The 27,211-nt window shown below is 33.6% G+C and overlaps 4 protein-coding genes across 6 annotated transcripts in view; 3 read left to right on the forward strand and 1 right to left on the reverse strand.

The window, feature by feature from the left end:
• Positions 1 to 1,109: 1,109 nt before the first annotated feature.
• LOC119071114 (alpha-amylase 2-like) lies at positions 1,110 to 3,318 on the forward strand. 3 transcript variants are annotated; one of them, XM_037175762.1, is made up of 7 exons: positions 1,110 to 1,315; positions 1,373 to 1,837; positions 1,994 to 2,072; positions 2,130 to 2,160; positions 2,306 to 2,453; positions 2,509 to 2,835; positions 2,901 to 2,950. In XM_037175762.1, the coding sequence occupies exons 1-7, from the start codon at positions 1,136 to 1,138 to the stop codon at positions 2,907 to 2,909; spliced, it is 1,239 nt and encodes a 412-aa protein (XP_037031657.1). In that variant the 5' UTR covers positions 1,110 to 1,135; the 3' UTR covers positions 2,910 to 2,950. The 3 variants fall into 3 exon arrangements, with proteins under 3 accessions (XP_037031657.1, XP_037031656.1, XP_037031655.1); XM_037175761.1 differs by having other exon boundaries at positions 2,306 to 2,447; positions 2,509 to 3,318; XM_037175760.1 differs by having other exon boundaries at positions 2,509 to 3,315.
• A 68-nt stretch (positions 3,319 to 3,386) lies between these two features.
• LOC119071117 (alpha-amylase A-like) lies at positions 3,387 to 5,683 on the forward strand. The gene is made up of 6 exons (XM_037175766.1): positions 3,387 to 3,854; positions 3,910 to 4,380; positions 4,438 to 4,541; positions 4,610 to 4,920; positions 4,978 to 5,378; positions 5,439 to 5,683. The coding sequence occupies exons 1-6, from the start codon at positions 3,669 to 3,671 to the stop codon at positions 5,448 to 5,450; spliced, it is 1,485 nt and encodes a 494-aa protein (XP_037031661.1). The 5' UTR covers positions 3,387 to 3,668; the 3' UTR covers positions 5,451 to 5,683.
• Positions 5,489 to 8,842, reverse strand: LOC119071118 (leucine-rich repeat-containing protein 1-like). The gene is made up of 5 exons (XM_037175767.1): positions 8,444 to 8,842; positions 8,202 to 8,381; positions 7,990 to 8,137; positions 5,705 to 5,998; positions 5,489 to 5,644 (listed from the first exon to the last, which is right to left on the reverse strand). Exons 1-5 carry the CDS (start codon positions 8,775 to 8,777, stop codon positions 5,539 to 5,541), a joined length of 1,062 nt encoding a protein of 353 aa, XP_037031662.1. The 5' UTR covers positions 8,778 to 8,842; the 3' UTR covers positions 5,489 to 5,538.
• A 4,782-nt stretch (positions 8,843 to 13,624) lies between these two features.
• LOC119071112 (putative inorganic phosphate cotransporter) overlaps positions 13,625 to 27,211 on the forward strand; it is a 33,409-nt gene continuing 19,822 nt past the window's right edge. Inside the window, exons 1-2 of the mRNA XM_037175759.1 lie at positions 13,625 to 14,067; positions 18,210 to 18,489. Coding sequence (XP_037031654.1) covers positions 18,426 to 18,489 — 64 coding nt within the window. The 5' untranslated portion in view covers positions 13,625 to 14,067; positions 18,210 to 18,425. The remainder of the gene's footprint in view (positions 14,068 to 18,209; positions 18,490 to 27,211) is intronic.

The raw sequence follows: 27,211 nt of genomic DNA on the forward strand, positions 1-27,211 counted from the left end.
CACTGTGAGTAAGCACACTTAACTGTACCATTAAAAAACTTAAAAAAATGAGAATAAAATGAAAATAATTTCTTTTACTGATAATTAATCCATATCTTTTCAGTACCGGAAATCCCGGTACTGGTACCGGTACTGAGTTTCTCAATCCCGAATCCCGGGATTCAAAAATCGGTACGGGATTGCATTCCCTACCTAGGTACCTTATTATGTTAACTTACTGTTTTTACACATTTTACACATAATGCGAAATTAACCTTTGCCACATTTTGTTGATACACCCGAAAATTTTAGCTTAGAAACTTTTATTCCCTTTACTTACATGCCACAGTTTTTTAATCCACGTAAAAGACTTCATAGCCATGTATACGTACTTCGTACATTTTACGCACATTGATACATTGATGCTGTCTCGCGCGCATAAGTTAATGTGTAATTCACGCCGTAAGTCTGCCTAAAATTTGAATTTCAAGTCGATGAAAAAGTGAACCGAAAAATACATTTTACTATGCTGGTGCATGTAATAAGGCTATTACATGTATAGGCAATAACCTTTACATCACTCGCATAGTAAAACGTCGTACTACACACGGAAAATAAAGTGATAACTCGTATCACGATGAGTAAAAGTACCTCGGGCTGCCGCCCTCGGATACTTTTTCTCATCTGGATACGAGATATCACTTTACTTCCCTTGCGTAGTAATGTACTATTAACGCTTCCTTGTGTGAAAATGACGCTTTGTTACAAAGACTTGCGTGAGAAAGATTTTGAATTTCGACCGCACTTACGACGTGAATTGAGCTATTTTTCAATGTGATTTCATACGGATTGTATTGGATTTTTACAATTTTTAAGCTAAGTTCATCTGGTGTACCTGTAAATTGAGGTAGTAATTGCTTTATCAAAAAAAAGCAAATTATTCTCGGAAAGAACAAAATAATTACAATCTCTTACATCACTCACTGAAATTAGTGATTCACTAAAAAATTGTAATACAAACAACAGCGCTGCTAATTATGTACATACAATCATTGCATCGCAATGATCTCGACAACGATAAATGACCCATATGTAGTAATTTTTCATTTGCATTTAGTAACTAGCAGTAGTTGATTAAGCGAGTTGAATAAAAGGCATGCATACTATTCGTCAAATTATTTTATTATCTTTCGCTTTCATACGGACTAATGGTCAACATAATCCAAACTTTAAGCACAATCGCAGAGCTATTGTACAACTTTTCGAATGGAAATTTGCTGACGTTGCTAACGAATGCGAGACCTTTCTCGGTAAACACAACTTTGGCGGCGTTCAAGTATTTTATTAGAAGTTCATTAAACATTACTAGATTCAAGACGGACGCTTTCCTCAGGTGTCACAAGTGAATGAGAATATAATAATTAAAGGTCGACCTTGGTGTGAACGTCTACAGCCGATGTCGTTTAAAATTTTAACAAGATCGGGAAATTCTCATGAATTTCTCGACATGACCAGACGATGTGAAAAAGTAGGAGTTCGTGTCTATGTGGACATCGTGATTAATCATATGGCTGCAGCTCAAACAGAAATGATCGGAACGGCCGGATCTACTGCTACGTATAAAAATTATCCGAGTGCGGGATACACTGAAAAAGATTTTCATCGGACCTGCTCGATCCAAAGTTATTTTGATGCGTTTCAAGTGCGTAACTGTGAATTAATTGGAATGCCAGATTTGAATCATGGATCGCAGTATGTGCGTAGCAAAATTGTAAGCTTTATGAACTACTTGATCGATTTAGGAGCTGCTGGATTCCATGTGTTACATTGCAAACACATGTGGCCGAATGAATTGAATGTAAATAAATAACGTTTTTGTGTGCACGGGAGGTGAATCTCACAGGGAAATTTTTCGTAGCGTCACACGCAAGTAACGTCACATTTCTGGGAGATTCATCTCTCGCGAACTGAAAATAGGATCTTGAGAAAAAAATTGTTAGTTGAGTGGTTTTAGGACATCTACGATGCATTGAACAATTTACGGGAAGATTTTGATTTTGAACCTGGAGCTCGGCCTTTCATAATGCAAGAAGGTTTTGATGTAAAATATTTTTCCATTTGTTGATGATTATTGAGACTCGTACTTTTAGTTCTTGACTTTGGTGAGGAGCCCGTATCTAAGTGAGTACTAAATAGTTTCAATCTTAAGATTGGATCCCCGACTAAATTTTTAATCTGAAGCAATAACCGGTCGGTTGAGTCCGCTTATTGAAACGATTTTAAACTAGATGAATATTTGCGAGTTAATGACATTATATCTATTTAGAACTGAATACACAAGTTTCGGTGTTGTGACGGAGTTCCTCTACTCCAGAGATCTATCGCAAATTTTCGGAGATGGAAACAACCTTACTGAGTTGTTTAAACTAGGTCCAGAGCTTGGATTTCTACAATCAGACGATTCATTAGTATTTGTAATAATTTTTACCGAATTATTTTTTGCTAATACTAATACAGCACACCCACCAGGTTGACAACCACGACACACAAAGAGCATTTAGTTCAAATGATAAAATGTCGTTAAACTTCAAATCGAGAAAGAGATACATAATGGCTAACGCCTTTTTGTTAGCCTATCCATTCGGTACGATTCGCTTAATGAGCTCCTACAATTTTAGCGAATATGACATTCAGCAAGGTCCACCGATGGACGAAAACGAGAAAATACTTTCGGTCACTCTTGACGACGATGGAAATTGTGAAAACGGTTGGATATGTGAACATCGATGGAAACCCATCGTGCAAATGGTTAATTTTCGAGTGAATGTTCATGGCACAAGTATAACGAAACGGAGAGTATTTGACTGGAACACTGTCGGTTTTTGTCGGGAAGACAAAGGATTTATTGTTTTTACCAGCAGGAACTTTAGTTCTTTAGTTGGAAATCTAATTTTCGTATGTGTGCCTGAGGGAAAGTATTGTGATGTGATTGCAGGATATGATGAAAATGGAAATTGTTTGAGTATAGTTGATGTGGATAGTGAGAGCGAGGCAATTTTATTTAAGACCGAAGGCAGTAATAACAACGGAATTTTAGCCGTTCATGTTGGATCACGGCTTGATTAAATTATTCGTACAGAACTACTGAACTTTGACTTTGTTTACTGAAAGAATCACTCTCACACAAGATTGTATGGTGGTAAATCGCATCAACAATACAAGTTGACGTTATGGTATTGTATAGATATACAATTAATAAACTATCTGAAGAAGAAAGTCTCCTGGTTATCTTTTGCAAAATTTCATTTTTTTTAAGTGTACATCAAAACAACGAATAGGAAAAGATACTCACATCAAGCATCCGACTCAAAAAGTCGTAACTGTAACAAAATCAACAATAATTGATAACAAGTCGACTCGATAGACGCTCGTATGCAAATACGATTTTTATTTAGTCGCAGTATGAACGCGCGTATATTTTAACAAACATCGATGTTCTACTGAAATCTGTTGAACTAAACTAAACCGTCGCATGTAATATACAATTTCAATTTTAGTCAGTGATGAGCACGGGTTCACTGAAAACATTAAATGGCACTGTGCTTGAGTTGAGAATAAAAAACGAGTTTCTTCATTAAGAATATTAAAATTGTGTTTTGCGTCATTGGTGGCTGTTATTGAAAAACACCATGCGAGAAATAATGTTGATATCTTTACTGCAACTCATTAACTTTGCAACATTAACTTTGTCTCAGTACAATCCACATTTCTTTTCGAATCGGTCGGGAATCGTCCATTTATTTGAATGGAAATTTAACGACATTGCTGCAGAATGTGAGACATATCTTTCACGGCATGGATTTGGTGGCGTGCAGGTAGTTCTTATAGTTTCATTCTTATCTACCGTTTCTTACCAGGATTCGCTATTAGGTGTCACCAATCACTGAAAATGCAATTGTACCGAAAAGACCCTGGTTCGAAAGATACCAACCCATTTCGTACAACATAATTACAAGATCAGGCAATGAGAGTGACTTTAGCCGAATGGTAAATCGATGTAATGCGGTCGGTGTCCGAATTTATGTTGATGTTATTGCGAATCATATGGCTGCAGGAAATGGATTAGTGAATGGAACTGGTGGCGGTACGGCCTTTATACCTGATAAATACTATCCGGTTGTTCCATACAATGAGACACATTTCCATCAGTCATGTGCAATAAACGACTACAATAATGCCTTTGAAGTACGGAATTGTGAGCTTGTTGGATTGCCTGATTTAGACCAGAGCATAGAGTATGTTCGCGATCGAATTGGTAATTTTATGAACAAGTTGATTGATATCGGGGTTGCTGGCTTTCGGATGGATGCCTCAAAACATATGTGGCCCAGTGATTTAAGTGTGAGAAATGACGTGCTGGTGTTATTACAAACTTTTATCCTAAAATCCTCCGTTTAGGTGATCTATGGTCGTCTAAAGAATTTGTCAGCAAGTTTTGCGCCAGGATCAAAACCATTTATTTATCAAGAGGTTATAGACCTTGGGGGTGAAGCTGTGAAGAAGTAGGCTCTACGGTTTTTTTTTATTATCTTCTCTACTTCAAATCTAATAAAGTTTCGTTGTCTCTCAGAACTGAATACATATCTCTGGGCGCAGTCACGGAATTTAAATTTTCATTAGAAATTAGTCGAGCTTTTCGTGGTCACAATGAATTAAAGTGGTTAAAGTCCTGGGGTCCAGTATGGAATATGCTACCACCAAAGTGTGCATTAGTTTTCGTAGATAATCATGACAATCAACGAGGAAATGGTGCTGGTGGATCTGAAATTCTGACCTACAGATTTCCGAAAATGTACAAAATGGCTGTCGCATTTATGTTAGCCCATCCGTATGGCATTCCAAGGATCATGAGCTCATATGCGTTTGATTTATCAGACCAAGGTAATTCGACGAGAAATCTCGAAGTTTAAAGGAAAAAAGTAAAATTCAAATGTTTAGGACCTCCTGCCGATCCTTCAACCGAAAATATAATTTCTCCGAAATTCTCGCCCAATGGAACTTGTACAAATGGATGGGTTTGTGAGCATCGTTGGGTAGAAATTGCTGGAATGATTGGGTTTCGGAATAACGTGCATGGTGAACCACTTGTGAATTGGTGGGATAACGACAATAACATGATTGCGTTTTGTCGCGGTAACAAAGGATTTGTGGCCTTTAACAATGAACAAAATGAGGCAGTAGTCACCCTGAATACGTGTTTGACTCGTGGTGATTATTGTGATGTCATCAGCGGCAAGAAACTTGGAAGGAATTGTACAGGAAGGAAAATATCTGTAAATGAAAAAGGCAAATCCCTAATCAGATTGAAGACTCATAGTGTGGTTGCGATTCATTCTGGGGTAGGTTTAATCTTTCGGGTGGAATAGTTCAATTAATTTAACGTTGCAATTTGTTTCTAGGCAAAGTTATAGATTCAATTTATTTCGGTAAAAAGTATCATGAAACAGTCTTCAACAACAAAAAAATGTCAACCATTTACATCCGGAAAACAACGGCTGTCTAATTTATCTTGTGGTACTTTTCTTTATACAGATTGAGCCAGCGGTTTGTGCAGTCCATTGAACAGAACATGTTGCTAAAAATGATGTGCGACAAACTCTTATTCCTGAGAAATAAATAACGCAAGCCGTTAGCACTAAAAAAATCTTACAAACAAATTTCTTACTTCTTGAGCAAAAGAAAATAACATTCGGTAAAGAGAAGCGAAGAACAAGCGTCATTTCCACATTTTGTAGCCGGTCCATCCATGATTCGTGCCTGAATTTCGCGAGGAAACATACCATCGTCTAAGTTGTCACAAACAGTTTGACAGAATGTAAGAGACGAGTAAAGAGCTTTTAGTCCAAGTTCGACGAGGCTGTGTGGTGTTCTAGTCGTTGGAAGGTGAATTTTTCTCATTCCGTTCGGTAAAGTTGTACGTTTACTTTGATCGGGTAGAAATATCATCATCACATCAGCACTAGGAGAAGAGATGAACTTTAATAGGTGAAGTACAAAGTCAGTATACATTTTACATTTAACCTGTTACAGACGGCAACAGTTTTATTATTGGGTCTATTACTTCCATCGATCAAAGTAGTTTTAATCGGTTGATTTCAAATCTTGTACTTCAATTTTTTAACATGCATTTTACTATATAAAGGACAATATTACCCTGAGCTTGTCATTATTTTTGTCGTCGTTATCGATAACAGATGTGACTGGTTAAATTTCTAATAAGGTAAATGATGGAGAGTTGACCTAGTGGAAAAGTGATCTTAAGTTGTCCGTGTAAATTTGTATGAAGAAAAAATGATCGGTCAACTCACCATCCAATAAACCGCGAGTTGTCCTATGACGTTTGTATATGGGACAATTCACGATTTGTTGAACTTGTAAGAAATCGGACAACTCACGGTTCACGTAGGTTAACTCTGCATTTTTATTAATTAATTAACTTTGTTAAACGAAATCTTCAATAATTAATAAAATTTATGTTAATTAAGTAAACAAAAGATAAATCTTTCAAATAAAAGTGGTTCCATGTAACATAGTTCCAAAATCGATGAGAAATTCAAGTTCAAAGTTTGGTCTTGTCAATTTAGGTCAACTCTCCATCATTTACCTTAATACTTTATATTTCACTAACCCAAACATTTCACTAGAATACAGAAGTTATCGAATCTACGTCATTCGACTGAAGTTGTCCCGGACGAGAATTACAGTTCGATAATGTCGCATGACTTATGGCCTCCAAATGTTCGATTGCGCGACTTTGTTAACTAGGGAACGAAATATACTGGAGTGTCGAGTCGATGGACATTTTTTTTTGTTGAAGTGAACTAGAATTGATTGACCTATTATGTTAAAGTCCAGTTGATCGTTTTTTCTTTTTCTTTTCTTTTATTTTTGACGTGGAAACTTGAATAGAAACTTGTGCGAATTGCATTTGATTTTGATTTGTAATTGATCTTTTTTGATGCTATTTCAATGCTTTGATTTAATTTGATAATGTGCCGTTTTTGATTGACAAATGTTGTAGAAGAATTTGACAAATTGTACTTTTTGAATACGCCAGTAGGGTCGATACCCGTTGGTGGATAATAAATAAATAATAATAAAGTTGTTTCAATAATATGTATTTTGCTATGAAGACTGCATTAACTGAATAGGAATTGTCGAATCTACTATTTCTGATGTTCAAAGTTTCTTTTTCAACAGATTGGTGAAAAATCTTTGACTTCATAAGTTTAAACATAAGATTTGCTATATAAGAGAGCATAAAACCACCAGAATTCGCTTTTGTATTCGTTGTCTATAACAGATGAAACAGCTTCCTCAGAATGCAGTTTCGAGAACTTTTAATATGAAAATTAAGGTCAACTATTACGACCATTATTAAGTCTTTGTCAACTCGAAATTGGAGCTGTGTTCCTGTCAGAGCTTTTCTAGGTTGATAAATTAAACTCGCCGATAAACTGATATAACGCAAGGCTACTTTTTGTCGTATCGACTATCGGATGAGATTTTATCTCTATCTGCGTCATCTGCATTCTCCTATCAATTTATCAAAGTTAAATTTAACCAGATTTTTGAGTTTACCGAAAAGTTACCAGTGCTGCTAAACTATAATGGGAATTGAGCGTTTCCTATTTCGTTTGAGTAGTCGTTAGTGAAATATTTAGGTGTAATTTGAATGATGTCTGTTTAGTCATTTAAACCTAAATATCGTTACATATTTTCGAAAGAATACATCCTGTAACGAAGCCTTGATCGATAATCTATTAAAAATCTGAACTGTGTGTAAAACAAGCATTCACAAACTACACACTCATTCACTGAATGGATCTAATTCCGTAGCTATCTGCATTTTAATTACGTCGGATTCATCGATATAACAAAACAAATTAGTCAGTTTGCCAACAATTAGAAATCACGAATATTAGCACTTTGAACTCAATACACGTTTACCTCACAACACTTTCCGACCAGTAGTCGTAGTGCAATTTCAAAAATTTCTCGTATATCACAGGATAGTAGGTGAGACGGCTATTATTAAACACTCGCACGTGGGTTAACATTTTGCTCACGATGCCTGGAAGATATTCTAGTGAACAGCCTGAAAGTATGAAACGCTATTTCTTAATATATTCGAAATTCCCTTGCGGGCTTGCTGCAACTACCGTCTGCTTCAAAGACTTCTAACTCAGGAAGAGTGATTATTTTAGTAGGAATTTGCACAATTTTGTTATCATTGAAGAGTAGCTCGTTTAAATGAACACAGTTTGCTAATTCAGTTGGAATTTTAGTGAGTAGATTTTTACTGAAGTCCAGCGTTTCAAGATTCACCATTTTTCCAATATCTGATCAAAGAAAGAAAATTGCACGATCTCCCTTTGTCACAAAATTAAATCAATGGCAATACCTTTAGTAATCTCTGTAATTTTATTATCACTACAATTAAATCTGCACAGTTTCGTCATCAGTGTGAACGTAGGAGGTAATTCACTGATTTGATTCTTTGATACATCTAAAAACTCCAAATTAGCTAACAAACAAATGCCATCAGGAATTGTTTTGAGCATATTGCCACCCAAATGAATGAACCGCAAATTGGTGAATTCAAACAACCATTCGGGAATCGACGGAATAAAATTTTCTTTCAAATAAATTTCTTCCACATTTTCAATATGTTCCAGCAAATCTTCGGGAAATTGACGAAAATCCCGATAGCTCCAATGCAATGTATTATTGTTCATTTTCACACGATCTTTATTTTGTGAACAGAAAATATTATTGTTGATAGTGACACTATTCGTGTGGGATCGCGAATTTTAACTGGTTCAAGTGTAATTTTAATTCATCTCAAAATCGTAGAAGTTTATTTTAGTAACAGGTTGGTTTTTTAAATCATCCGGCGGGACATCTATTGCTGAAATCGAACTACTATCCGATGTTCAGGCGTTTGCGACATAAATTACACAATCTCTAGATGGTCGATGATGTTTTACGCCTAAATCTTATTCTCTCTTTATTTTGCCATCATTGGCAAACAAGTATACATTTAGGAAATAAGTAACTGAGAGAGTTTACCATCAGGGGCAAAACAATGAATGAGTAAAAAGTTTGTGATTAGTTGCACTTATATCAAATTAAGAATTTATAAACTTGCCCTTCAACATTCAACATGTATCTAATTTTACACGCAGCACGCAGAACCCTTCGGACATTATTTATCACTAGCAGGTGTCACCTGCTGATATCCAAAGTGATTTTGTGAGTAATATAACTTAGGTAATTGTTTGAATTTTATTGTCTTTTTGACTAAAAGTGGGTTGGTAGTCCGCACAAAAGATGCGAGCTATAAACCCACTTTTAGTCCAAAAGACAAAAAAATCCAAACCTAGGTTACTTGCCACTCGGCACTAGGTCATAGTTTTAAAAAAATGTCCATCTCACTTGGGACCTTTTCTTCGATATTTCTAGAAGAAATTTGTGCGATATTAGATGCGTTCATAGTAACACAGAACATATCTGACCAAATCATATTCATCTGCTAAGACAGCCAAACGAAAGTACTATCTTCGTTCAAATTCACCACAGCTTTATCTCTCGAAGCATGGGAATCGCTACAAAGCTTAGCACAACTAAACAGAGTCGATTTAATATGGGTACCAGGCTACTCAGATATCGAATGATATCCGTGTGATTTCGGATAGCTTATTTCATGGGAACAGACTGGTGTCAAGTCGTAATTTGGAAGTGGTCATCCTATTTCCAAATTGTGATGATCAGATCTTTAACCCGATCTCACCTCTAAGTGTTGAAGCTCGCACAATCATGCGAGATTCCCCGACACCCCGTGGATACCTCTGAGTTCCATATTCTAGAACAGTTCAAACTTGTAAAATAATGGAAATTAACTTAACCTATTAGATTAACATCGACATAATAAAGGTTTTTAACATCCCCTAATTGCAGCTTTTTTTCCTGCAGCCAGAAATGAACATTTCATCATCTCTTGCGTTAGATGAATGATTAATCTAGTACATGAAAGACAGTTCTACCTGATGTCTTAGTATCTTTGGTTGGATTTTTATTTTTGTTTTGACAAAAGGTAGGTTACCTTGTCATTAAGCACTATCTTGAGTATGCGAAAGGAATGTGTTGACTCGTCTTTGCACATTAACCTATAAATTATTTTAAAAAAAATCTGTGTCATCTTATATTAAGAATTGCCAGTAAAGCCTAACTCAATCGCAATAAAATACAAAACCAATAGAATTCTTGTTACTAATTGAACACTAAACCAACACATTTTATCTGCATTAATTGTACAATAAAAATCGTGACTCTTAACTGGAAGTGCAAGATAAGTGTTGGTCTTGTGGTGATCTCACAGCACACGTGAAATAAGTGACACTTTGCCATGCTTATTGCACGGGGATTTTATTAGTTTATTATATTAGAATAAACGTGTTCTGTCTATCAAGCAAACTGCTAGTGAATTACGCGACTTCTGTAGTAACAGTCAGCTCAAAAATCTCTTAGATAAGATTAAGCTGTTGACTTCTTTTTTGCCATAATTACTGGCAGAGGTCACCTGATTTGCCAATTAACAGGTAAAGATTATTTTTTCTCAGATTTTTCTGGGAAAAACAGAAGCAGAACAATCTTCTCTGAAGTGACTTTAATTAAGTGGGTGATTGTTAGTACATTTTTGCACGTAGCTCAATATCAATTTATGATTGTTGAATGACAATATTGATAAGATGTTCAATTTATCATCAAAGTGATGCAACTTTTGAGATTTGTATGTTAGAACAAATTGTATTATTGCAACAGAACCACCAGCTAACCATAGTGCACCATTTCGTTAAAAATCATTCATTCTGTAAGTTAGGATTTTAGTCTTATTAAAATAGCCTTTCTATTTAAATCTTCACAGGAGCTCATCTTATCAAAAGTGACGAAGTACGTGCCGATTATACATATCAGCGAGCTCCCGCCATAGATAATAAAGTACCTACAGCTGTGAAAATGTCGTGTGTTTAATAGCCAAAATTATGGGAAATACAATATCAAAACCGAGTATATTGCTTTGAAATAAGCGCAATCAAGTTCGAGATGCCACTTGTCAAATGGTCAGTATAACGTACCTGTTGCCAATTGCCATTCATTTCATTTCGAGAACCGATAACGAACAATATGTTCAATTAGTGATTATTAATTACAAGAGATAAGGATTTCGTTGTAAATATTGTCATGGAATTTGGAAAAAACAGATAGCCAGCTAGCGGCATAGCGTCCGTCACAGGCACACTTATACCTTAACCTTTGATGCTGATAAATCTTAGTTTTTCGAGCTTCATATCAACGTCACTTGGTTAAAATGAATTGCAGTTAATCTAGAAATTCTTACGATGGTTGATAGTAAGAGGATATTTAAACAAGAGAAGTAGCAGATGATTTGCGGCGATAGAACGTGTCTTGTTTGTTCAACGGAATTAACTAAAGACCAATAACCAACCTACGATTTCGTTGTGGAAAATTTGTACAATTTCAAGTATGCCGCTTCCTGTATCCAGATTGTAGATTTTTCATTAACACAATCTCTTTTCTAACTAATTTATCACAAACTTGCTATGATCTTAAATGATAGTAGTCATAAACCAATAAAGCTGACAATAACGAAAATTATTGACGCAGCACTACTTGGTGTAAATAAACAAATTTTATCTTTGACACCTTACAATGATGGATTGAGTGATGTTTGATTCTTTTTGCATGATAAAATTTTTGTTTAAAAATAAGATGACTTAGCCAAACTTTCAACACAGATTTATGCACATCAGATCTGTGCATCTGTGAAAGGTGAAGTGATCAATGCATCAACTATCGATCTTCTCCTTTTCAGCTTTTCTCAAAAGACTAGATTTTCTTTTCTAAAGTATCTTAACCCATATAGCGTTACTTACCTTTTAAAATTGAAGGAGAGCCTTACGAAGCTCGATTTCTTCTCTCTATTTTTAATCCACAAGTCGCTGCAATAGTAACTCTAAACAAAAGACTTAAAGAAAATCATGTAAGATAGTAGATTGAATAAGTGAATGTATTTTCCAAAATCTTTATTTAGTAAACAATGACGACCAACGGTCGATTAGTTAACAGCCGCAACATCGCGATTTCTACAAGTTCGAGAAAAGTATTTCAATTTTCATTGTCGAATGACTTTTATCGCTTTGTGTCATCAAAGTAAAATTGACAATCAATCCTTCGACACGAGAACTTTTTATCAGCATCAAGTGCTGCTTATCGCTTCAATTTAAAAAGTTTTAATTGGAACAATAAAAATGTTAGGAACCCAATTTGATTATGAAACTAACACACTTGCAGTATCGATATCGAAGATTTAAACACCTTCTTAAACCTTAAACACTGCAAATCTAAAAAGTTCGTCGAACATTTGTGTGAAGGTGATGCGCTCAAAAATGTTATGTTAACAGTAAACTTTTGTCTGAAATTTTCTGAAGATCAAAAGTCTACGTACCTTTACGTGTGGTAATGTCTTCTCTATTAAATTTAACCACGGCAGAGTAAAATAAACCAGGCAGGAGCGGTTCATTTTCGAAACGTCAAATAAGGGACCTAAGGGCAGAAGGAATCGAATGGATCAGAAATTTAGACATTGAGATTTGAAGTGAACGAGTAATCGTTTTGACCTTTGACTAAGTGTTTTTTTTTTTAACGAAAAACTGATTTTGTAATACAATGTAACGTCCCATACGATTAATAAAAAAAAGACCTAATACACTGTATGAAAATGAACTCAAATGAACACTGATATAAATTGAAAAATTTTATTCGCAAAAAATATAGGGCTACTAGATTATTCAGGTCCCTAGTCAAATCAGCGCTCCTGCCTGGTTAACTTTACTCTGTCGTGATTTAACAAACACATTTTCACTTATAAAAAGTAATATACACATTCAGCCAAAGCCGACCGAATTTTTCACAGACGGGTATCGCCAGTGCAATTTTCGAATCTGTTATAGGTTTGTTCCAAGGCATATGAATTGTCAAATTTCATCCACAGAACCATAACCTCAATCAATGAAAGTCTAAAACAGGTATGCTCGATCGGCGAATTCGTCTTAAACGCACTCACATTTTATGTCAAAATAATATGAAAATGAGTGCGTTTAAATACGAAAATCAAATTTTTATGTCCTCCTGGCGGACAATAGACCCTACCGGTTTTACACTTTCATTGACCTCAATAATATTTCTGTGTAAATCTCGTAGGCAACGTTGCTCGATTTGTATGAAATATCACGTAAGCGACGTTGCTGTGGATGAAATTGTCGTTGTTCGGGTTGTCAAAGTTCGTGTTTACAGTTACTTGGAACAAACCTATTTTACATGATCTAAGAATTTTTAACATATTAAGTAATAGCCGTAATCTCTTTCGTTACGGTATCATTATAATCGGCATTCTCACGATGCATTTCTCTGACGTCATAGAAGCAATACTGCACGTTGTATAGGTTAATCAATTCGAATACAAATGCTAAAGACACATAAACAAAACATTAAAAAAAATATAAAAAAAACGTCGACTTTATCTCTGATATTAATATTCTGTGATACTGCGAGTTATTTTACCTGATCAGATGTTATATATATTGTAAAACAGTAGTAACATCGTGCTTTTGTTGTTGGCCGAACAATCTTCATACAGTGAGTTTTCTGCTTGAAAAGACGCGTTTGGCTGTATATTCATTCAGTTCGAATTTTGACACTCATTAGTACGATTGTGCGGTTTTATACGATTTATGATTGCCATCGTTTGGTAAATACAGTGACAAGAAAAGTGCAAGTAAAATTTTGACCGGAAGAGATTTTTAGTGGAAATTTTTCTTGTTTTATTTTAATCACAAAAAGGACAATTTAATGTCGCTAAACTTTACCTTTGATTAATTTTAAAATCTGTGTTCACATATTTGTGTCTGACTGATTAAAAAAAAAGAGCTGTGCTACACATACAATGTAAGTAGAATTATAATTGTTAATTACATAAATACAATGCATCGACGAATATCTTGTCTTTTGTGTTTTACAACATGTTTTACAATTTGTATACACGTTACACACGCATGCATTTTTTTTGGGTATTTGATCAAACAAAATTCGTAACTTCTATCAACATCATTTCGATGATTTTTTTTTGCTGTTTTTATGTTGTTTTTTAAGTTTTTTGTCGTAGCTAATTTTCTTTCAGAACAACTTTTTGAACAGGTTATTTACAATTTGGGTAATTTTTGTGTTAATTTTGACTGTCTGACGAACCTGTCCATTTTTCTTACAATGATCATTCAACTTTTCGGCTTCAACATTGCGAAACCGTGATGTTATTCCGTAGCCATGATCAATTATGTTTCAGCAAACTAAAAAACGATGTACGAATTATGCTGGAAATTTTGTGTAAATAATCGGTGGATGTATATATAGCGACAAGTACTTTTTGTTGTTGTTTTTATAATATCAATGCCATCCGCACAAAACTAGATGCCGAAGATGGGTCAGTGTGAAAATAGAAACAATGAAATACAATTTTTCGCCTTTTGTTATGTATATATGACAGTTTAACAAACAATTTGAATAGTTCATGAAAAGGCCAATAAACTCAAATGAACAACAGCAAAAATGCAACTATTTCTAACCTTGAATACTTTAACGAAACCTTACATTTAAAACTTTATGTGTAACAACAAAAATTTAAGCTGGTTTATGATACACAAAATAGAGCAGCAAACTATTCGTGTACATCATCGCGTAATTAAAAAATGGCAAACGTTTATTATCCATGATTAATCGACAGTAGCTTACTAACGCACCGTTTAAAATTTACTCTAAACTATTTATGCACCTCATTCCACAGTCTGCGTCTACATTTTCTTCATTCGTAAACAAGCGTCATTTACCGCCGCAAAAACTCGTAAAACGCAAAATACGAAACTATTGCACACAGACTTTATAGACCTCGATATTGACATTCATATGCAATTGCATAATATTATAATGAAAGCTCTCCGTTTCATTATTTTTCGCGTTCAGTTCCAACTAGTGCCACATAATACGTGAGCAGTGCATAGCTTCGTTGCAGAAATTAATATAAAACAAAACGAATAAAAACAACTGTTTTGAGACTAATCGTCAGAGAATATACATTTTGTTCGGTATTCAATGAACGTGCATTATTCTCTTGTTGCATTTCCGCTGTTACAGCACAGTAGCACTGTCGTATTCTAATGTATTATAGTGCATATAGTATTATGTAAAATTTCATGTAGTAATTGACCGTGTAAACGCGAAAATCTGATCTTGATTTGCTTATTTAAATTTACCACAAAAACTCATCAAAATCGTGATTTGAGGCATGACGCTTTGACGCCCTAAATCACACACCACGTAGCGCAACCGTTGATTCCCTGAAACCATTAAATTTCAATATAAATGTCCAATCTATATAAAGCCGACCATTCCCCATGCTTTCAAAAGGTTCCACGAAAATAACGTGCAGAATCGAACTAATTCAAAAGACGGAAAATCATGATCAATCACCCTATTTCAAATTATAGAAGAAAACAAAACATTGTAAGCACGTGATGTTATGAACATTCCGAGAACCATATTAACAATAACTTAACGAAAATCGTGGAGGAATTTCCAAGGGGAAATACATCGGTTGAGAGTTTTATTAGAGATGAACGGGTGGCTTCTTATTGGGGATTTGTATTTAATGGCCGCGCCTAATTTGAGTCATAATAATATAGAATGTCTCTTTGTAACAAACACTCAAATTAACGTTGATGCATGTGTTCATCTCTACAATGATGTTGAATTCTAAACTGTATTCGCATATTCACTAAATTCTTTGTTAATAAATGAATAAAGTTTATCCAGCCATATCTGTGGGTTAACGATATGGCTGGTTAAACTTCCTACATTAAAGTACATTGAAATTTGGAATTTAAAAAAAATAACCAGTGAAGTGCCGTGTTTGATATATGTTGAAAAGTATAGCACAGAATCAAAATTCAAATTCAGCAACATAAATTTCAAACGAGTGCAATTTAACACCCATTGAGTGATTACTAAATCGTACTGAATCCATCAAAAATAAGTCAAGAATCAGAATTGAACCTAACAATGCGAATTATCATTGAGTAATGGGTAACTTGCCGTTGCGTGTGCGTGCTAACAAATAATCTTGTGAAGTATATTCAATTAAATATTTAACTCCACAGTATCACTTCTAAATATTTCAATCAGTGTTGCTCTAAATTCTTTGATGAAAAATACTCTGTTGAATACTCTGTTAAAGAGACGTGTTAGCATGCAATTCAAAACAATGTTTGATAAAAACATGTTTCTATTACCAAATGATCTGAAAATAGTGGCAATTGTTGTTGTTGTACTCAAAATAGCAATTTAAATTGCCTTTGTTGTAAATTCTAGTAAATGCATTACTGAGTTTATGATAAAGTCTTTATCGAAGTCGTAACAATGTGGAAAATTAGTAATCAAACTGCTGCCCATGTAGCAATATCAATTTAATATTAAGATCAGTTCGAAATGATTTAGCACCACCGAATATATATATTGCTTCCGTTATTTCTCAGAGAAATAGTATGTTGGGCATTAAGCTGCACAAAATTGATCTTTGCAACGAGGTACACATAATGTCTACTACACATCCACAATATACTTTATCACATACGCGCGGTGTTCGGATGTCAAAATTACTTCACTAGAAGTTTTATTCAAACATTACACTTCTGGTCAATGTTGTTGTCACGTTTTCGCTTATGTGATAAAATAGAGTACACACTTGTCACTATCAGTCTCGGCAAGCCTCGACTTCTTCGTGACAAGTGTGTAATATATATTTCCTAACTAGTGTTGAAATATCGCGATGTCGTCGCTTATTTCTCACGTCGTTTAGGAAAAATGTTGTTCGCTGCTTGTGCTAAAAGGCTTTTTTAGCTAATTCGATTCCACAGCACTCGCATGCGTAAGATAAATAACTATTTGGCAATTAAAAGCGTCACTCATTTCGATACAAGTGCGAAAAAGTACGTCAAATAACTGATGTTGTCGCACTAGCGAAGAACGTACAGAAATATTTCACTTATCGCAATCATATTGTAGTTGTCAATTCATTCTTTCTTTCATTCTTTCATTCATGTAAAACATTCTATTAAAAAGTCAGAGTAACGTCATTGGTCCATCATTTCGCTAAAGCGTTTGTAGTTCAATTTGGAAATCTGATTCATTAAAACACGAGGAAAAAGTGCAACCAACTGTGTAATTATACCAACTATGCCGATAAACTATAGACTTATAGACACTATATTGCACCTAATCGCTACAAAGAGCGACTAACTATATGAAATATTATATCGTTTCGATTACTTAGTATTTTTAAAACAATCTTGATAAAAGTTATTGTTTTATAATCCGTACACTTACAATAATTATTTTTGGTAATGACACAGTTTTTGTGCGAAGGTAATCGAATGATTAGGAATGCACTATCATTTTAGCTTCGAATTGGCCGTTTGAAAAGACGAGTTGTTAATTTCTATACTTTTTACATCGGCTGAACCAACTAATGTTTCGAATCTACAGCTCAGATTGTGTAACACAAAAATACGGTGCGGACATTCCTTTAAAATAGTCAAATTTTAACCGATAAATCAAATAAGAGAGTGTGCATAAACTCTTAAAAAAAAAAATGAATGACACCGCAAACAGTTTAATTATTCGAAATAGAAAAATACCTAGGGCTAGATGTTTGATCACGATGTCATCATATTGCTTCACACGACATAATATTTGTATTATGACAGACCTTCTCTTGTGCTATTCTGTTTCATTTGCTTATTGTTTCAAAGACGTTGAGTGAAATTGTACAAAATTGATACTTTAAATGACTGTGAGTTAAATTAGTCCATAATCGTCTAATGTTTTCAGTAGAGTACGATGTCTACGTTTAATGTACAAAATAGAAAAGAATAGAAATTCTGCTGTTCTGTTACATTTAATGAAAAATTATTAGAAATTTGGGAATCGTATACTTTTGTTGTTTAGGAAAAATCGAATAAAAATTACATTTTCTTTTTCAGATTAACACTGTTGACTACACCAGCAGGCAATGTAAACGGAGTATTAATTTGTCGATATCAATGAAGATGATCTGATCTTGGAAATCAAAATATTTGTAAAAATCATGAGAAATTGAGTGATAAGATAAAACTGTTACGCTGGTCGAAAGTAATCTGTGATTTTTTTAAGTTAATTTAAATAAAAGAATAAAAAGTTAAAGTGATAATAGAAGCAAGATGACGATACAAAAAGGAATATTTACCGAGAAAGTGGACAGCGAAGTTTCCGAAAAACCGAAAGGTGAGTCATAGCTCAACTTTTCCTTTTTTGTCTTACTTATGTCATGTCATATCGTTACAAAAACAACTGCAGTCAATTAAAAATCGATTAAAGAATTATCATCAATCAATTTCCTTACTACGATTTTATTATCGGAATCACAAAGCTTGATAATTGAACAAATTTAATTTTTATGATGAGGTTACGGCGACACGCGACTAAACTAGATGATAGATTCTAACTCACTCATATTTCCGGTATTCAGAATAATTCAATTATTTTCCAAATCGTTTGCGCAGCGTATACTTGCTACTTTGAAGAAATCGCTTGATAAATTCGTAGGTCATTTTCGTAAGCTCTTTCGTAACTTTTATGAGACCATTAAAAGGGAACAATTTAATAAAAAAATTATTACAATTCAAAGGTCGTTGTTAGGTACAATATTGGATTACCAGAATAAACGTGATTTCGATTATACAATTGTTGGCTATTTTATGGAAAATTTCCATCCGAACTCTGCTCGTTTCGATTCAATGAGACACACATAAGCTGTAATTGTTATTGTGTGCTAATAATTTAAATCGATTGAATCGATCAACGTGAACATGGACGTTTCAAACAGAAATTAAAAATCAAATTAATTTCAAGCACATAATTCACTTCTAATAAAACATTTTCACGGAAACTGACATCTTCATAATTCTGTTTATTTATACTGTTTGTATACATATCAGAAGAGTCGCGGTGCTTCTTAAAATTAAACTTAGTTTGTTGCTTCACCAAAATAGACTCGATCATTGACTTCCATGTCTGCAAATATACATTTCGAATTTGTGTCAAGTTTAACTGTCGGAAACTGTGACTTTGTCAATTAATTTTGAATAACGTTATCCTCTAGTAATGAGCATGGAGAATTGAAATTCATCAAAATTTCTGTTTATTGTGCCAATTTATTGCATACGTAAATTCTGATTGACTTAAATTTTGCCAGCTTATGGGCTTATAGCTAGTGAAAAGTTTAATTTTATGGACCACTCCACAGCTCTGCTACATTCACAAATCAATTCTGTTTTTTTAGGGGGATGACGAATCTGACAAAATAGTTTTTCAGAGGAGAAGGCGTGAATTCGTCTTTTTGTTGTACTTACTTCATAAATGGCTCTTTCCTCTCTATCACCCCTTCCTTTAATGAATGGATTTGTCTTCTTTCAGTGTTACGATGATCAACAATATTTGCATTTTGTTTAAATCTGGGAATTTATTCCTAGTGAAGAATATCGATATCATAACCCCACACTCCTTCAAAGCTTGATGAAAATAGTACTTATTAGTTTTCTACACATTATGCGAAATTGTTTTCCTAAATATTTGTTCAGCAAAATACCATTTAATTTCCTCATTAAGCTTCGCCACTAACTACAAATTTCGGTAAATATTTGTCAATGATATGGCAACAAAGTAAAAAGCAATCAACAATAAAATGATATTAACGATATAATAGTGGATTGAACACTGTGTAGTCATCCTATCCACACCGTCTTTGTTGGTTGTGTTTTACTACATCTACTTCATTATTTCGAAGTAGAAATTTAGCTAAAAAAAAGTGTTTACGCTGGATTTTACATGACGCATGGTGAACGTTTTTTTTTTCCTCTCAAGCGAAATTTCTCACAGACTAGTCGGAAGGCGTTTTTTTGCTAACTCGTATACCTTGAGTTATTTTATTATTGATAAACATATGACAAGTTTTTACTGTGACTTTTTAAAATATCAATGCGAAATATTTTGACAAAATTTATTTACGATTCCATGGAATTTGTTTAAAGATTATTTTCACAAGATATTTGTTAATTATACTTCTTTTAATGTTAGCATAGCTTAATCAAATAAGTGACTAACGAAATACTTGGTATCCCAAAATAATATTTACTTTTTGACACATCTTCAACACGAAATAATTTCCAAAGTTTCGAGAAGACTCAGGTTAGTGACAATGCCTAATCAATTGTCGAAGTCTTGATACTTGCTTCGGCGACCGAGTATAAAATGACCTTTCGCAATTAGCAAACATTTCGAGATGCAATCAATAAATCTGCTTTCACTTTTGTTAAAGTATCTCCTACTGATACGCGAAATATTTTGTTTCATTTAATCTATCATTTGTTTTTCTACATCGAACTATCGAACATTAGTAAAAAATTTAACTTAACCAATTTTCATAAATTCTTTTTCCCTGAAAACTAGAGTTATTTGTGGTTCATACGAAGTCATCCGACAAATCTTTTGTAAAATTTCTGCGAACTTTAAGCACAACTTAGGGCCGTTACTTGACGCACAATTTTTCAAAAATGGTTATTTGTTAACCAAGGGTAGAAAATAGGATATTCACCAAGCGCGAAGGTTTGCGGCCAGAGCGAAGTGAGGGCTGCAATTCGCTCATGGTGGAATTTCCTATTTCTTCCCGAAGTGAACACAACGTTTTGCATGCTAGCATTTTGCGAAAATCCGCATTTTTGTCCGCTTTGAAGAAAATAAAATAAGTAGCGTGTTTTGGTATTCAACCATTTTATGTGAGAAAATGATCATTTTCTCACCCAATATGGCTAATCTTCCGTTTTCTCACCTATAAAAAGGCACCTCTCAGAATGACAACAAAACGCCATTTTCACAACGTTTCATAGTGGGCAAAATAAGAATTTTCACATCAAAAATTATTTTCTGATTTGTACTCAGAAAATGTTTTGAAACTTGAAACATTTTAGAGAAGCTAAGTGGTAATCGGTAACAATTGGGGTTTCGACCACGTCGGGTTGACTTTGTATATAAACCCGGCGTGGCCACACGTTTTGTAATTTTACTAAATTTGCTATATTATCGCCTTTTGATAGAGCTTTTTGGCGCTTTTTGGCAGCCAGTCTGGGCCTGTTTTTGTGTGGCTTTAAAAATCGAAAAATAAGTGTAGGTTTCAGGAAGAAGAAAAAACGTTTATGAAAATCAGTTCAAAGTCAGAGACATGGTAGTTACCTTATTCGACCTAATCGGAATGCGCTCTTTTAATTTTATGAAATTGGATCTCTTTTCACCTTTTTTGCATTAAGACGATAAATTGCTTAGTATTAAATTTTTCTTAACCGATTTCTTAAAAATTTGCATTGTTTCAGGGTCTTAATACAAATACGTACATAAAACCACATAAATTCACAAACTGGTTTGAAAATGGAATGAGGAAAATTGTCAGCAAATTCTTTGCCTGTTAGTAAATAGTTACACCACAACATTCTATTACGTACAACATTCTCAATAAAAATTAACTTTTAATCATTGACAGTCTAGACAAATTGGAGACAATTGATGATACATCAATGTAAATGAGTTTCAGGCCCATTTTATCGCTTATAACGATTCGGAAATGATAAATGATTGATATTTATACGTTGGTTCTTTTTTTTTTATTTAAAAGCGAAAAAAAGGCTGCAAAGCGCAACCAGTAAAAAACGATCTTTTCAAAAACAAATATTTACAATAAATAAAAATCATCAACTCTATTATACGTCCCAAAGTCCCCAAAATGCAACTAGCGTTTCTCCGTTGAATTGCAATAGAAACCTTTTGTAATAATTGATATTTGGTTTGTGGTTCTGGTTCATTCTGTAAATTTTAACATAGATGGATTGAATAGGTAGGTGTTACCATTTTCAATTCAGGGCTTGATGATTTGCAATGCGCATTTCAATTTATTTTCATTGATTGGCCGGTAATAGTAATCCGAATTGAATTTAAAATTCTTTTTTATCTGATTAAAGTTTTACTATCAATTGAATTGATATGTGCCATAAATATTGTTGTTTTGGATTTGTGTTTTATTTCATTCCAGTATTTACGTGATTAGCGTTTTTATGGCATTTACGACATGTAAACTGCTTTTGGTTTATATTTTTAAATTTTCCATTCGTAAAAATCACACTATTTTTGACGATTATGTTACGTGCATGTGATCGAGTTATTACTGACGAAATAATAGTTTTTTTTTTGTTTGTATTTGCTTTCATTAAAAAAATTGTTAAGCTAAATTTTGTAGAGCCGAAGAGAGGTTCCAATCATCTAAAGACAATTATCCTTTGATAAACGGCAAGTGTATCGCTATTTAATCATCGAGTCTGTGATTTTTTTTTTAAATTACCCGCCTAATGCGAGGCCTAATGTATACAACATCTGTTACTTCAAAAGTTACATTGGAAAATACGTAATTTCATGATTTTTTTATGAAGCTGAAAAGCTCGCTGAAAGTAAAAATTTTTGCCAAAATTTGAATCTGTTCAACTCTCTGCCCAATCAGTCTAATTTTCGTTAGATGCACCACAGAAGTGTATTTTGATTTCTTAATTTACATTAATTTAATTAAAAGACAAAATTTGACACAGTTTTTTTTTCTAAATTAAAAATCTCATCCTAAGGTGCGCCAAATGTAACGAACAGGTACAAATATAATCGTATGCAGGTAAAGGTCAAATTTTCATGTACGTTACTTCCTAAAATAAGAAACGTCATTGAGATTTTGTATTCACAAATTTATTTATTCAGGTCTGATGTTCTGTACATTTAACTTATTTTCATTTATACCTAAATATTGTAATGGTTTAATGTCTACGGCGTGGCCGTATGAAATGAGTAAAGCTCTCATTTAATTCAATTCGAAATTTTTATTGAAAAATTGCGCTCTTTTGTACAATATAAATATAATATTATCGCAACGACGATGAATACAATCTCTTGTTGAGATGATATCTTCACTTCATTTTAAATCCAACCTCCACTTCGTGATTATTTATTTAATTTTTTTTTATTTGAGACGGAAATTCCTACTCAATTATTTATTTTTAAGAGATTGATGTTAGCAACAGTGATGAATTTATGGCACATGCACGGATGCATAGTTTTCATAAATTTCCATTTTTCTTTTTTTGATTATTTTATTAGCAATTCAATAATAATCAAACTCATTTTCAAAGGCTTTATGCGATCTTAAAGCTTGCTTAATTACTGATTCGAATTAAATCAACAATGATCTTTCAAGTTTAACCTTTCGCAAACGGCCGGTCATCTAGCTATATCTATATCTATCGATGACAATAATAAACGATGTACAATGTGCTCCACACTTTGTTTTATGTTATGGCAAACCAAAAAAAGTGTAAAACTTTTTTATCAAACACTTTAAAGGAAAGGAGAAAAAACAATAAATTTTTCTAAGTTCTAAATTATGAAAAGTTAAGTTTATTTGTTGGATGTTAATATTTATACTGTACATGCAATGAATGAAAGCTATTTGCAGCAACTTTTAAGATATGTTCCTCAATGAAGAACTCGCATGTAACAGAAACATACACTTATTCGACAGCACAACCATTCGAGTGTTTTTCAAACGTTCATTATCATTATGGCAGCTTTACGTGAAATACGTGACGTAATACGGATCATTTATTCGTGCCAACGTGATTACTTCACATTTCGCCTGGTTGAATGGAAGCCTGTTTATTTCACTCCATCTCAGAACATTGTTGATATCAGTTTGAAGTTCTCTCGCATCAGCGGTCGAACCAACTTGCATGAGTAACTTTATATCATCTGCAAACAGAAGTGGAAGTGCAAATAGCACACATTCAACTATGTCGTTGACACCAATTAAAAACAACGTTGGGCCGAGAATGCTACCAGCTGGAACACCCGAAGTCGCTACATTCGAGTGTTTTTCAAACGTTCATTATCATTATGGCAGCTTTTGTAAATTTATGGAAAGCTTTTGGATATAATACGCCATCTAGTATGATTATTAGTAATTTATTTATCAAGCAGCTGAGTGAACGTATACTATGTGTGTATCAATGTAGATTAAACAGTTCACAGTGTTGTTTTATTCAAACATTGGTATCAGTATTATTTGTAAATAATCTTGGCTACGTCGCGTGTTCAACAGGTAGTCTAATCTACGAAAATGAAGTACCTGGTCTCGACCAGCACTTGATGCAGGAATGTAAACGTAAGAAAGCAACAACAAAATCGATTTTATTTTAATTAGACTTGTCTTAAATTACTTATTATTAATGTTTACAAAAAATCGATGAAAAACATTTCCAGTTACTTCTGCTAATGATTCTGAATCTAATACGTCCATCGAACAAAATATTTTTAATAGATCGAAATAAAATCTAGTACTTCATCTCTTAAAAAATACATTTTACTATATAATACCGCAAGAGCTCATCGTTTATTTTTGCCGATAACAATCAAATGACATTGATAACTGGCCCTTCATTACCTTCCTAGTCCAATTTTCCAAAAGATGATGATAGAGATATAGATGATGTTTATTCAGTTTTTATGTTGGTTTTTCATGAATAGCTATGCTTCATTCCTGATATTTTACGGTCGATGGTCGAATGACATAATTTTACCAACTACAGCTAATTTAAATTACATTTTTGCAAATTACATGTTGTGTCTGCGTATGTGAAAATATTGCACAAAATTAATAGGTTTCAAGGTTACAACTTCCAAATAAGCGCAATGATGGAAATACACACTGAGTAAACAGTTTTTCTCACACGTAAACTTAATCAATTAAATTCAATATTTTCGCAACATTTTCTGAAATTTATTGTGCCCATGGTTTTCACTTGTTAACAACTTGTTATTACAGTTTATTTACTTAAAGCAAATCTTATTCCCGTTATTAATTGTTTAGAGTGATTTCAATATAATATAAATTACATTAAAATTCCCAATGATTTCTTTGTAGAATTTATCGGAATTGAATTTTGTGTGTACCACACTACCAGTTCTTGGAAATTTTGTAAAATTTTCGAACTACATATATATATAAAGTGATCAGCACAATTCGATAAAGACCACCAATAGTCTAGTACACCAAAACATATTCTGCAATTTGTTGTATTTTTGTGGAATTATAGGGAAAGGCTGTTTGGAACCTACAACTCAAATGTAATAGATTTTGTATGCTTCCTTTACATTTCTAGTACATTTCGTCATAGAATCACTAATGTCAGTGCTCCATTTTTTGTGAACCAACTTCACTGCTGGAACATTTCATGAATATTTTAGCAGATAGAAGTTAAAGAAAAAAGATCGCAAAGGATTTTGGCACCTCTACAGGCCATTGAAGGTTATCTATTAAATTTCCTATTTTTCATCGGATTTTTTAGTTATTGAACTGTTGGCCATCATTCAAATTGCCTTAGATTGCCAATCTCATATCTTTTATATTATAGGGAAAACGCTTAGTAAACACACTCTACGCCATGAGAAAGTCATAATTATAGACCACGGTGGTATCAAAATTCGGCAATAATTGGAACCCACCCACCCTACAGTCAAGCACCTTATTTCTTTGAAATTACTTACTTATTACATAACTTTGTTCCAGCGTGTTAACTGAATCATTTCCAAAAGATCTCAATAAACCTCACGTGCAAAGAAATTATTTCAGTTGCTCCTAAAATAATCGTTTATCCTGCCGGAAACTTGTCATTACGAACAATGTCAGATCTACATTTTTTTTAACTTAAAAACAAAAAAAGAAACAGAAAAACTATTTTCATCTGAAGGTTACATTGGCTTCATTCATTACACTCATTTTATAGGTCACACACTTATAGAACACCATTAGTTTCTTGATTTCACTAAAAAAAAATTATTGTAAGTAGTCTGTGAATGTATTATCGCTACAACGATGTGCTTGTAGATTCACTGAAAACCAAGGTCGATACAATTTATTTCGTATCAGAGATCATCGAACTTGATTCATGAATTATTACTCAATTTTTTTTATTTCGGCGAAATTTAATGCAACTTTCTGCATAATTCAGTTTTGAGAAAGAGCATTAACCCGGCGATTGTAACCTTCATCATATTTTATTCATCAGTTCGGACTTTTTTTCGGCATCAATTTATTTAGTGTGTGAATATGTAGATACAACACTGAATTGATTTGTTCATCAGCTGATCGGTTAAATAAATTTTGATGGAATTATGGAATTGGATTATCGACACAAATAACTTTCAAAGGATCAAGTGTATCTCGCTGTCAGTGATTTTATAATCAGATGATAACTATAAATAGTTATTTGTTTAACGAGGGAAAAAAAGTTGGAAATTGCATTTGGAGAGGGATCTTGTGTCCAGAGCGTGGTGAAGGCCACAATTCACCCGAGAAAATGACTCCAAATTTTTTACCGATTTAAATACACTTTTTTTACAACAAAGGCTTCCGCACTGGAGGGGAGGAAATAGCTATTTTCTCTCCTGCATTGTGAAAATTATAATTTATCATACTGAGCCTGTTGTAGGCCGAGGCAATTATTGGACGAATGTGAAGAGAATTTAAATGAAAATGGTACATGGCACGGGTGAAGCGGTAATTGGGAAAACTCTTATAAATCTTAGATTTAACAGAAATTTTTTGTAAGCAGAACTTTTGAAACTTTTAACATTCTATTGCCTTGCATAAACCTGCTATTTCGTTGGATCATACATGAAATGTAATTTATTAAATAATTTCAACTTTCTGAAGGAAGATGTCCCAAGATGAATGACCAACTGTCTAATTTACCTAAATGTTTTGAATTAGTTTATACCCACCAACCAGCAGAACAAGCCTCTGAATAAAGCAAAAAGAAAATAATTTCAATCTTCAAATAATGGTCGTCATTAAACAGATTGAGATCTC

The sequence above is a fragment of the Bradysia coprophila genome (genome assembly GCF_014529535.1).
Source record: "Bradysia coprophila strain Holo2 chromosome IV unlocalized genomic scaffold, BU_Bcop_v1 contig_144, whole genome shotgun sequence".
Classification (NCBI taxonomy): Eukaryota; Metazoa; Arthropoda; class Insecta; order Diptera; family Sciaridae; genus Bradysia; species Bradysia coprophila.